This window comes from Leptonotus elevatus, chromosome 15 (assembly GCF_054856555.1).
Source record: "Leptonotus elevatus isolate MCC_2025b chromosome 15, RoL_Lele_1.0, whole genome shotgun sequence".
NCBI classification, from domain to species: domain Eukaryota; kingdom Metazoa; phylum Chordata; class Actinopteri; order Syngnathiformes; family Syngnathidae; genus Leptonotus; species Leptonotus elevatus.
The window spans coordinates 14,494,210-14,507,705 of NC_141253.1; the positions used below are offsets into that span (position 1 = coordinate 14,494,210).

The 13,496-nt window shown below is 38.4% G+C and overlaps 1 protein-coding gene across 1 annotated transcript; it reads left to right on the top strand.

Moving 5' to 3' along the window:
* Positions 1-244: 244 nt before the first annotated feature.
* LOC147162098 (glutamine synthetase-like) lies at positions 245-7,320 on the top strand. The gene is made up of 7 exons (XM_086097335.1): positions 245-396; positions 894-1,086; positions 2,807-2,968; positions 3,054-3,200; positions 3,898-4,025; positions 4,158-4,357; positions 5,964-7,320. The coding sequence occupies exons 2-7, from the start codon at positions 918-920 to the stop codon at positions 6,271-6,273; spliced, it is 1,116 nt and encodes a 371-aa protein (XP_085953461.1). The 5' UTR covers positions 245-396; positions 894-917; the 3' UTR covers positions 6,274-7,320.
* The last annotated feature ends 6,176 nt before the right edge of the window (positions 7,321-13,496 follow it).

Genomic DNA, 13,496 nt, shown 5'->3' on the forward strand with positions numbered 1-13,496 from the left:
AACATGGCTTATTGAAGTTTTTATGTTGTTGTTGTTTTTTACTAACTACTGAAGCACTAAAAATTAAAATTTACTCAATTGCTTGGTTTGTCTTTGGATGTGGGCACATTATCTTGATGCAATTCAATAAATTCTAATTCAACATCATAAAATGTATATTGAAATAATTCCAAAATGTTGCATAATTCCTAATAATTACAGTACTTGTACAGTAAAAGAATTGAGAACAGTTGGAATCTCGTTCACAGACACATTCAGAGTCTGTCTGTGATGTCACATTCTACGTAAGATTACACTTGACTGCTCATCATTTGCATGCAGTTAAATACCGCAAACAGGTTTTGCCCTGTGCTGATCGAGAGCTGTCTGTAGACAAGTGAAGTCACCTCCGACAAAGTAAGTTGTGTGCTTTATATGGAATACCTGCTGTATGACTGGAAAATACAATCAATGCAATTTCTAATATTTGTAGGTTCCTATTGAATGAAAACTAAAGCATGTCAGGAAGCTGTAACAATAACCATACTGCTGAAGGAAGTATGCTGGGTTTGAGTAAATATTAGCAAGATTTATGAGGTTTCAGTTGAACTATTTAACCGCTGAATTTGAAAATTTTCAATAAACAAAAGCTACCAAAACAATCGGGTTTTTTTCGGTTGACTTGGTGACCTTACAAATATAATACAGGAAAGATGACTGAAAATTAAAGAAACATTGACAAACAGAACCACCAGAAATCGCCCAGAGGCAATACAAAGAAAAAACAATTAGTGTTACAAATGAATACAAATCTGTAGTTAGGTGAGTCATTAACATTATGTGTAGAGCTCCTTACTTTAATAAAAAATATGTATTAAATTGTACTTACAATAAATTATAAAATGCCATTTCAGGATAGAGACATCTTCCAGGTAAACATGTCATCAACATCGGTCAATCCTGGGTTTAACAAGGTTGTGCGCGAGCATTACCTTAGGCTGCCACAAGGGGGCAAATGCCAGGTGACTTACATCTGGATTGATGGAACTGGAGAGTGGCTTCGCAACAAAACCCGGACCCTGGATACTGAACCAAAAAGTATACAAGGTAAATATACTGTTTTAATGATCGACTACTTGACAACAACTTCTCCGGTTTAAGGACATTATAAACGTTGCAGTGATGATATTTTTAACAATATTGGTAATAATTACTGAACAATAGATTTCTGAATGGTGTTTTGGAATAATATAACTTTTATTGCTGCACAGTATTTAAGGCACTTTTTTTTTACCACAATTAAAATGAATAGAAAAAATAAATATAGCAACCATTATGGAATGAAATGGAAGTAAAAACAACACATAAAGCACATTTACTTGGCAAATACAAAGAAAACACAAACCTACATAAGTCAGTGGCAAATTGCATGAGTCAAGAAAGTCCATTATTTTCTCATGTGTGGTTGATCCTCGTGTTGTAGAGGCAAAAAAAAAGAAGCTCTGTACATCGCAGGCAAGTGTATTGCTGAAAAATGTTTTCCCCTGCGATTGTTTAGGCAGTGGTTATTTTGCTGTAACCGGCAACCCTCTTGTGAGCATTATTTTGCCGTGAATGTATCTGATTGGTCAATAAGAGGAGCAAGAAAATGCAGTAGACATTACTAGTGGGTATGAATAAGCGGTTTACGCCGCGGATTATGCCGCTGCGCAACAGCAACGCGCACGCCGTCTTGTCAAGCGCACGTTAGCGTAGCGGCAGGTTAGCATAACAAAGTCACGTCAACTATGAGGAGAATTACCGGTCACTGTAAAATAACCACCGCGGATTGTTTATCTTGGTCAAACATTACGTGACCGCTTCAGTATTATTATTTAACGGCAACAATTGTCCTGCACAATTTGCAAACGAATGTATTTTTTGCATCATATTTGACCTCTTGTCAGCATACAGCCTCCACACGACGAAGGTAGCTCACTCCCATCTTTGCCATGTTTCAAATTCAACACATAGGTATAGGATTTATTGGTAAATAAATAAAATGAACGGGAAGAGTAACCTTTTCATTGAATCTGGCTCTCTTCACCTTGAATTCAGAAAGCGTGTTCTTGTATTCCCCATTATTTAGCATAAGGAAGTGTTCCTTTTGTTTTGTTAGATAGCTAGTTGTGCTGGACTAGAATTGCTCAACTTGGCATTGCAAATCATGCAGTTAGGATGCTGAGTCCCATCACTCAACTCATCTCTTAAGATGGAACCCAGGGCCCAGCAAATACAATGAAAACAGCAGAGGCCCCAGAATTGAACACTTTACGTTCCATCCATTTTCTTAACCGCTTGTCCTCACAAGGGTCGTGGGGGGCGCTGGAGCCTATTCCGTTATTCATGTGAATTCATATTGCACATATTCGTCCGACCAGTTTATTTTTTTGCTCAATATAGTATGAAGGGATTGCAATAAAAAAATCAATCACACAATGTACCACCATATCAGCCACAAGTCGACTACTGAGTGCACAAAATTCCCTGCAGCACAAGGAATGTAGCGTGATCACCTGCAGCCAATGATGGCCTAGAGGGATGTATCATCACAAATCATTTGAGTCAGGTATGTGTCTTGACCTTTGCCGAACACCTAAGAATGACTCTACAGAACCCTGGAGTTCAATCAAGCCCAAGTTAAGAACCACTGCTTTAACAACATTGCTATCAGACAGGAGAATTACAGTGTTTATACCTTGAATGTCTTTACATGCACAAATCTGAACATGGTATTAAAAAACATGTGGTGTTTCTCTGATTTATAAGTCAATCTGATTACTGGTAGATATTCCTGAATGGAACTTTGATGGGTCAAGCACATATCAGTCTGAAGGCTCCAACAGCGACATGTACCTCGTCCCAGTGGCTATGTTCAGAGATCCATTCACTCTTGACCCCAACAAACTAGTCCTGTGCGAAGTTTTCACGGACAACCGCCTTCCTGCAGGTACCCTCTCTACTTTCTTTCTTGACATATTTTATTCTCCAAACTGAGACAGGAAATCGGAAACTGTTTTTGTTGATGTGTTTAGAAACAAACCATCGCGTAAGCTGCAAGAAAGTCATGGACCAGGTTAAAGAGCAGCAGATATGGTTTGGCTTTGAGCAGGAATACACACTCATGGGAAATGATGGACGTCCATTTGGTTGGCCGAAAAATGGATTCCCTGCACCCCAAGGTCAGTATGTCGACAGTGGACAGTATTGCAATACAACTATTGACTTGGCAAAAGTTGCTCACTCTTCCGGTAAATACACAATAGGACATTGAGTACAACTGTACTTCACCATTTCCATAAAAGCAATGTTAACAAACACACTACAAGGCCTCTCTGGTATGCACACGCCGATCTCATCTCTCGGAGCCCAGTGAGTCAATTTGCTTTCGCAATGTCAAGAGGGACCTATGCTCCTACCTCCCTGATTTTGATGCAAATGAAGATGCCCCTATGATTGGTCGGGAGTCAGCTACATTCCATCCCATAATGGCAAACGGCCCTTTCTAGCTATGCCCGTCTATGAAAATACCCAAACAAAGAACCAAAAAGAGAAATACCCAGGCACATGTGACAATCACACACACTTGGTTAGGTTACCCAGGTCTTAGGGGAGCACAGCACATGAAAAAGAGGAAGGTGAGTTGACTAGCCAGGTCACCTTCTCCTAGCAAACTTCTGGGATTTGATGTCCAAATCAAGACAAAGCAATTAGACACTATTCAGGATGCAGACTAGCATCTCTTCGACAACTAGTGGCCAACTCATGGCCCTCCAGTTACAAAGCTCCTTTCATCGTTCAAGTAATCCCAAGGGCGATGGAGACATTACACACCTCATTGTTTGACTTTATTTTTTTATTTTTTATTTTTTTTTAAAGGTCCCTACTACTGTGGAGTAGGCACAGACAAAGCTTTTGGACGGGACATTGTAGAGTGTCACTACAAGGCATGTCTCTATGCTGGGATCAAGATCTTTGGAACAAATGCTGAGGTTTTGCCAGCTCAGGCAAGTATGGAAAGGAAACATGATTTGCATTGCCATGGTGATACTTCCTTTAAGAAATGGTCTTTTATTATACATCCCTGGAAGCCCTTTTAGTTATTTGCATTCTAAACTTGTCTTGACTTCAAATTTCAGTGGGAGTTCCAAGTAGGTCCCTGTGAAGGTATTGAGATGGGTGATCAGCTGTGGGTTGCACGCTTCCTGTTGCACCGTATATGCGAAGACTTTGGGGTTATTGCAACACTGGACCCCAAACCAGTGATGGGTAACTGGAATAGTTCTGGTGGCCACACTAATGTCAGCACCAAGAAGATGAGGGAAGAAGGAGGACTGAAGTGAGTAAACAATTCTACCCAAAATGTGCAGTGGTAGTCATTTGTAACTCTTGTAACTTTCTGTAGTTCTTGTATTTCCTCGAACAATAATGGAGTTATTCACTCATCTGCAAAGGGGACCAAGAAGGAAAAGAGCATTTATTTGGGGCAAAGTCATTTGTTCAAGTTGTTAAATACATCTGATTGAAACACATCATCTATAGAGTGGAGGTCAAGTTTATCTTGACACAGAAAAAAAGACCTACTATGCTTTCTTTTTTTCAGAATTTTATAAAGTTCCTATGGATGTCACTATATTTCAATGTAAAACAATTCCTTTGATTGGGGGATCACACTCCTCAGCCTCCCTGTTAAGGTCTATTCAAGGGTGCTGGAGAGGAGGGTCGGACATAAAGTCAAATCTCGGATTCAGGAGGAGCAGTGTGGTCTTCATCCTGGTCGTGGAACAGTGGACCAGGTCTACATCATAGGCAGGGTCCTCAAGGGTGCATGGGATTTGGCCCAACTAGTCTACGGGTGTTTTGTGGACTTGGCAAAGGTGTCTGACCATGTCCCTCATTACCGTGATCTCCAACTATTACTGGAGTAGTTTGAAGCCAAGTGTGAAGCAGTTGGGAACAACACCCCTAAATCTGAGACCAAAGTCCTCAGTCAGAAAAGAATGGAGTGTCCTCTCCAAGAGGAGGAGTTCAAGTATCTTGTTCAAGTATTGTTTTGTCCGTAAGTGAGGGAAGAATTGAATGGCTGCTTGACAGGCAGATAGGTAAAGCATCAGCAGTGATCCAGACTGTATCTGTTCGTCGTGGTGAAGAAGGAGCTGAGCCAAAAGGCAAAGCTCTCAATTTACAGATCAAGATAGATTCTCTCACATATGGCCAAGATTCCAGATACAAGTGGCGTGAGTTTCCTGCACAGGGTATCCATGATCTCCCTTAGAGATAGGGTGAGAAGCTCGGTCATCCAAGAGGGGCTTTGAATAGAGCCACTGCTCCTCCACATTGAGAGGAACCAGATGAGGTGGCTCCGGCATCTGGTTGGGTGCCTCCTGGACGCCACCCTGGTGAGGCTTTCTGGGCATGTCAGGAGGAGGCCACGGGGATGACCCAGTACACGCTGGAGAGACTATGCGCTCTATTTTCTGTCCCAGCACATGTCTGGCGCAAAGCGCAGTTTAACTGTACGCATAGGTGGAGTTTTCTTTCTTTTAGTATTTTCATAGACTTTGCGCCAGTAGAACTGGCTGTAATGGGCGTTTTGCGCTGTTGTACGCCTTTCTGAGAGTGTTTTCCTGGCCAATCAGAGCACCCTCCCTCATTTGCAGAGAGAGAAGGGCCCGGAGCGCAGTCTAACCTAGTACACTGGGCTTGACATTGTGGAAACAGAAACTGACTTGCAGGGGTCCGTGCATGACATTGGCAGCAAAACTTCAAGATCTTACCTTGCGGATAATGTGATATGGGCAATTTGAAACCACCTTGCACCCACAATATGTTTCTGTTAAGCACTTTATGTACTGTAGACCAAATTTATTTTATCTGGTGAATCTACTTGTTAAATATATAGAACTAGTAATCACCCATTGACTTGTGTACTTTTTTTTCGACAGATACATTGAGCAGGCCATCGAGAAGTTGAGGGAAAAACACATGGAGCATATTAAAGTGTATGACGCACACGGTGGTCAGGACAACGTGAAACGTCTCATAGGACGTCTTGAGACCTCCAACGTGAATGACTTCTCGCATGGAATTGCAAACAGAGATGCCAGCATCCGCATTCCTCGTCATGTGAATGACCAAAAGAAAGGCTACTTTGAGGACCGTCGCCCTGCAGCCAACTGTGACCCGTACCTTGTGACCAAGGCTATCGCAAGCACCTGCCTGCTTAATGATGATGATAAAGTAAAGGGCAATTAGATGAAAAGACTTGAGCCTGGTTTATACTTCTGCGTTTGCTCTTGCGTTAATGACCAGTGTACATCACGTGATCTACGCCAGTCATTAAAATCAAGTACTGCGTCGCTCGTACGGCGCACACATCTCAAAATCTTGAACACCGTAGATGGCGGGTCGTAAAATCGCTCTCGATTGGTCCTTTTCGATGGCGTACTCACCTTTTTTTTTTCTCCCTTTCCACCCCGGATATTTTCAGTGTAGGCAACTGTATAAGCACAGGCAGCGCGAATCCACTTCCCGCCCGGGAGACCACAATTGTACATGTGGATATGTGTGTGTGACGAGAAGGGGGCGGGTGAGGTGGGGGATGGGGTGCTAAGCACGGGGCTGTTGTGTTTTGGCGAGTTTACGGCCGACAGCATTGCAAATTGGCACTAAATAATTGCCATTGTGATGAGACAAACTCTCCCAACTTTATTTCTTGTTCCTGAAACAAAAAACGACTTCCTGAATTGATTATAAAATGCAGAGGAATCTCCACTCTGTGGCGTCCGAGCCAAAAGCAGCCGTAGCGACACCCCGACTTGGAGTGAAACTGCAGCAGAACCTAATGTGTTTTGTGATGTGTATTGCGCACAAGTATGACGGCAAACGCATGAGCGTGGCTCCACTGTAACGTCTCCGCCGTAATCTGACGCAGAAGTATAACGAGGCCTTGAGTCTACTGTTTCTGCATGTAGCATTGTTTAAAAATACAAATCAGTTTTGAGTGTACTGTTAACATTGTTAACATTTTTACTGTTTCAATTTATATTTTAACTGTTTTGAATTTAGTTATAGCTGTGTAGTAATAAGAAAACAGTTAATTCAATTTTACTTGATGCATAGTGTCTTTTGTTCTCTTTCTGTAATAAAAACCTTGCAAGGAAACCTCTTCACAGATCTCAACTTAGATTTTTATTTAAACACGCAAGAAAACAAAATAACGTTTTCTAACATTATCTAAGAAATACTAAGTGTTTATGTATTGTCACATTATGTAATAATTGTTATTTAGTTTTTAAATCTTCAAAAAACACTTTCATACTCTTCAACCAACTTGAATATGAATTAAATGAAGTAGAATTGACACTCTGTGTACTGGTTTATGATGACACTACTGGCTCAAATCGGGGTAGGGTTTCTGACGCACTTTCTAGCGATCCAAGAGTCCATTATGAAAGTTCAAATGGTGTATTGTGGTCCAGATGATTTCCAATCTATTCACAATTCACAGTTCCAAGCGATCCAAAACAAATGTATGCAAATGCAAAAGTAGTCAAGAAAACTGTCTCTCTACACCATCTTTGTGAAGCAAAAAAGAAAAGTCCAGCTTCCACGTTGCACACCCCCCTCAACACACCTGTTATGCGTTTGTTACAAGTCCTCCAACAATAACGACCATATTGGTCGTTTTACCATACACCAAAATACGACCAAGTGTTATAAATTTTATTTTAGCGACCTCTATCGGCCATGTTCTGTCAGCCATGTTAAATAGCAAAATAAAGTAATGGGAATCGAACCCGCGTCATCTGGACGGAAGACAAACATTTATCTTACTGAGTAAAATGGCCAGTAATGATCTTCATGTTTTTTTAGTGTCCACGTGTATGTCAATTCGCTGTCAGACTAATGATTGGGGTTAGGATGATACTTTTAGTGAGTTTGTACAGTACACGTTACGTCTTTACATGGGACACTAATAGTTGAGGTTAAGAAAATGCACAGTGAGGTTGTAGACCGCTATAAAACACGTAGACAACACTAAAACAATCACTGGTCAAATAGCTCTGTCAGATAAACACTTGTCCTTGTCTTCGGACCAGATGGACCGAGTTTGAGTCTCACATTTTGATTTTTACGCTATTTAACATGGTCGATAGATGTCGCTAAACTAATATACGCAACACTAGGTCGTAATTTGGTAGCTTTCCAAAACGACCTATGTGTTTGTAATTATTGGAGGACTGTCTCGTTCGTTAATCAATGCTGACTATATTATACTACACTATACTATACTATACTATACTATACTATACACTTGAATTAAATTAATCCCAAGTGAATAAAATTAATCAAAAATTAATCCATTATGATAATGAACTCATAATTAATTAAACTTAATATATTCACTTTGGACTAATTTAATTCAATTGTGTGTTACCAACTGAAGCAATTTTATTAAATTGGTCACTTCAATTTGTAATCTCAAATTGGTTCAACAATTCTCTTCTCTCTTGAGTGTGTGGCATTACTGCGCAGGCAATTAAATATTCTTTGTGAGATGGTTATCAGGCCGTGCATAGATGTTCTGGCATTTCCAGACAGTTATCTTTTTGAAGGGTACCGTTTCACATTACAGTCCATCATCTACATACACAATTGATTCCGTCATTTGCAACATTACCAGCCGTAGTGATGCGCTCACATCCCAGCATACATTGTGTTGCGCGACGGGTTTTTTTCTTACCTGTTTGAACAATATTTTTATTTATCATCTTTAGTTTTTTTATATTTCATCTTAAATCAAGTGCGCTTCTCCCTTGCAGGATTGCCAGTACCAGCCTAGCTACTATAAAACTTAACTAGAGCATTAGTGTGTAACAGGCAGCGTCCACCCCGGGGTCGAACCCACGTCGCAATCAAGTATCCCGTATACAAGGGCAAATTACTTCACCTGAGCGAAATTTCTGTGTCACCGCTGTGGCTTGGGGGAACACTTGAAGAATTGTTTTCCTCGACATGACGAGTGTACTCTGCCTCCGATTGGCTCATCAATCCTCATGCCAAAAGTTAGCCAATTTAATCAGCGTAATCAAATAGTTTGATACCCATGGATGATTAATACAGGGTGACACCAAAAAATAAGAGAGAACTTTTTAACAATCCAATAAAACCAACAGTGATGAAAGAAAAAAATATATAGTAATTGAAACTTTAAAACATGCCATTTAATCCGTGGGCGTTATTTGTCCATTTTCTGGCTTTTTTCTGTTTTTCTGTTTTTTATCAAAGAAAAAGCATTTGAAAAAAATACACTAGGGACCTGACATTTTACCAGGATTGTTTAAAAATGTAGAAGTTCAAATTGGCGCCATGCTGTAATTTATAATTATTACCAAACAGGAGGGAGAGATTCACACTAAATTGTTGTAATAATGCCCGATTTTGGCTCATTGACTCCCATTATAAATCACAGTTTTTGATATGCTTTAAACCTGATGTGTTATAATGCATTTTCCGCTTCTTTGACGAGTCATAAACATGAAAATAGAGGAATTTGTGTGTTGAGAGTGTTAACACAAAAATCCACTAGGTGGCGCCAAAGGCTAATAAATGAATACAAAATGCATGCATAAAAAAATTCTATTGTTATGACTTATGGACTTGTTTGAGCCTCTAACTATGTCATATGAAATATTCAAATTATTATTTTATTTTATATATATATATATATACAGCATAGTTAGTCTTGCTATTAGCATAATACTGCTATTGTTGTCCATAGGGGGCATTAAAAAAAAGAAAAAAAAAGAATTATATATGTGTAGATAGGTCTGATGCCACTGAACATTTTGAGCGGTTGAAAGTGAAAAAAATATTCATAAATGACTAAGTTATCTCACTTCAAAGGAAATGCCTGATTTTGGCAAAATTACAAGAGTTTGTGCTATTCGGAAAACTGCCATTGTGTGAAAACTGGGCATGCAGAAAAAATTCTATTGTTATGACTTATGGACTTATTCAAGCCTCTAATTATGTCATATGAAATATTTAAATTAGTCTTTTATTATATATATATATATATACAGCATAGTTAGTCTTGCTATTAGCATAATACTGCTATTATTGTCCATAGGGGGCATTAAAAAAATTTAATTAAATAAAAACTATATATGTAGAGATAGGTCTGATGCCACTGAACATTTTGAGCGGTTAAAAGTGAAAAAAATATTCATAAATGACTAAGTTATCTCACTTCAAAGGAAATGCCTGATTTTGGCAAAATTACAAGAGTTTTGTGCTATTCAGAAAAATGCCATTGTGAAAAACTGGGCATGCTTAAAAAAATTCTATTGTTATGACTTATGACCTTATTTTGAGCCTCTAACTATGTCAAATTATTATTTTATTTTATATATATATACAGCATAGTTAGTCTTGCTATTAGCATAATACTGCTATTATTGTCCATAGGGGGCATTAAAAAAATTCAATTAAATAAAAACTATATACGTATAGATAGGTCTGATGCCACTGAACATTTTGAGCGGTTGAAATTGAAAAAAATATTCATAAATGACTAAGTTATCTCACTTCAAAGGAAATGCCTGATTTTGGCAAAATTACAAGAGTTTTGAAAAATGCCATTGTGTAAAAACTGGGCATGCATAAAAAAAAATTATTGTTATGACTTATGACCTTGTTTGAGCCTCTAACTATGTCATATGAAATATTCAAATTAGTATTTTATTTTATATATATATACAGCATAGTTAGTCTTGCTATTAGCATAATACTGTTATTATTGTCCATAGGGGGCATTAAAAAAATAAAATAAAATAAAAACTATATATGTATAGATAGGTCTGATGCCACTGAACATTTTGAGCGGTTGAAAGTGAAAAAATATTCATAAATGTCTAAGTTATCTCACTTCAAAGGAAATGCCTGATTTTGGCAAAATTACAAGAGTTTTGTGCTATTCAGAAAAATGGCATTGTGAAAAACTGGGCATGCATAAAAAAATTATATTGTTATGACTTATGGACTTATTCAAGCCTCTAAAAATGTCATATGAAATATTCAAATTAGACCTTTATTTTACATATATATACAGCATAGTTAATTTTGCTGTTAGCATAATACTGCTATTATTGTCCATAGAGGGCATTAAAAAAATATATTTTTTTAAACTATATATGTATAGATAGGTCTGATGCCAGTGAACATTTTGAGCGGTTGAAAGTGAAAAAAATATTCATAAATGACTAAGTTATCACACTTCAAAGGAAATGCCAGATTTTGGCAACAATTACAAGAATTTAATTTAAAAAAAATAACGGCCACGGGTTTAACAAACAATGTTGGAATATTTTTCTTTTTTTACATTACGTCCTGTAGATGACATTCTCCTGTAATAATCTATTGAAATCTGCTGTTGAGATTCCTCATTGACTGTTGCAAAATCTCATTTTAGATAGCTGGGATTCCATCATTGCTTGATTAAAAATGGCATGTTTTAAGGTTTCAATTGCTATGAATAAAATATTTTTCTTCCATCACTCTTGGTTTTCTTGGATTGTTAAAAAGTTCCCGTTTTTTTGTGTCACCCTGTACATTAATACTGTTCTCCGTGTGAACAGGAAGACCACATAAGAGTTCCACCAGCACAAATTAACCCAATGGCAGCTGGGTTCAACAATGTCTCTGTAAGTGTCTAAAGCTAAAGCTAGAATTTTCACTAAGGGTAAGGTAAAAAAAAATTGATACAGGGATATATCATTGTGGGGATTTTTCAAGTACACGTATTGATATGAAAGCATCAGAATCGATATTGCACATTCATTTATAAAGTTTCCCACCATGTATCTGACAGCTGCTCAACAAGGCTCTGCTTACATTTGAATAGAAAAACATTTTTGCCACTCAGCATAATAAAAACATAATTTGAGTATAACATTGGACTGTTTTAAAAAAAAATGCACGTAATCTACAATATCAGGTTACGTATCGCCTTGAAGGCCATATATCAAGAAAAATGTGTATCGCTATACGTATCGTATTCGTGACCCCTGTATCATGATACGCTTTGTATCGTGAGGTTGTTGGCAATACCTAGCCTTAGTTTCTACAGTACAATATATGGACTGTTCACTTCTACACAATATTGTGTCTGCAGGTGTCTGCTGGTGTCAGAGAGAGGGAGGTGGCGTGAGACAGGACGAAAGTCGGTCCCGCTACCATTCGGTGGCCTTGTGAAATTTAGGTGACATCACAGCAGAAGAACTGTTTGTGTCGACTTTGCATCACACACACATATAAATACTTACACTGATAATGGTATAATCACCACATACTCATTTAAATCTGGCGATGGCCTCAAGGCTGTGCAACTCATTGCCGATGGGCCGACAGAGGTGGAGGTCCAAGGAAGTTTTGTTTTATGGGTGGGATCTGTCTCCTAAAGTTAGAAAACATCTGCTTGTCTAAGCCTGAGCATTCCCTGAGATGACAGAAGACATGTGAAGTAAGTTGCGAAAATCAAGTTTGAAAGACAAGAGCTCATGAAGAGGTGCGGTCGAACAGTTATACGGTGGACATCATCCTTGACGGATCATAAGGACAAAGTTTTACAAGGACAGTTCTAAACTGATAGAGTGCCCTGCCGGGAAAGAGTAAGGAGGAATGATTGTTAAGATAAGAAAGGTCAACAGCTTTTGGAAGGATATTTTACATGCTTGAACCTGTATAACTTTGATGACATTATTAAATTGACGAGCATTGATATAGTTCTGTCTGTGTCTTTTTAATTCATTCATGGAAAATAATAATACATTTTAAGTATTTTCATTTGAATTAAATTGTATTTGAATATAAACTATGATACAGCCAGCGCATACCAATTCTAAATTATTTATGCAAGGTGAGTCGGAAATGTTTATGGATACAAGTTTTCTTTTGGGTAATTATCTTGCTGCATGACAAAAGATATCCTGATCAAATTGGATTCGTCTGCAGGTGTCTGCTGGTGTCAGAGAGAGGGAGGTGGCGTGAGACAGGACGAAAAGTCTCTCGTACCATTTTGTCCAGCGATTGCCCTTTTTTCACGCATGCCAATTCCACCGCTTTCAAAGATACCAAGCAAACCGCGGATGTCAACAGTGGAAACCAACCTTTTTCACAGCAAGCCGTCATCCAATCAGTTAATAGTATTTTCATTTTTCGTCTATGTTTTTCGAGCATGGCTCCGACTGAAACCTCGGAAGCATTCTTAATTTGTGCATCCAAGAATAAGTTCCGACTATGAACCGGAAGTACTTTTAGGTCAAACCATTCGGTGTCGCGGTCAAAACCGCCCTCCATTATTTATTTTAATTATTCACCTCTTTAGTTATTATTATATTCGAGTCGTATTAATATTCATCAATTCAGTGACGTCTCACTTGTAGTATGATAGTTCAATAGGTTAAATTTATTCG

Excerpts from the sequence above, each read along its gene's own strand:
- LOC147162098 (XM_086097335.1), top strand. The coding sequence starts at position 918 with ATGTCATCAACATCGGTCAATCCTGGGTTTAACAAGGTTGTGCGCGAG. Across the intron at positions 2,969-3,053 it reads GGACAACCGCCTTCCTGCAG|AAACAAACCATCGCGTAAGC; the intron begins GTACCCTCTCTA and ends TGATGTGTTTAG. Across the intron at positions 4,358-5,963 it reads AGGGAAGAAGGAGGACTGAA|ATACATTGAGCAGGCCATCG; the intron begins GTGAGTAAACAA and ends TTTTTTCGACAG.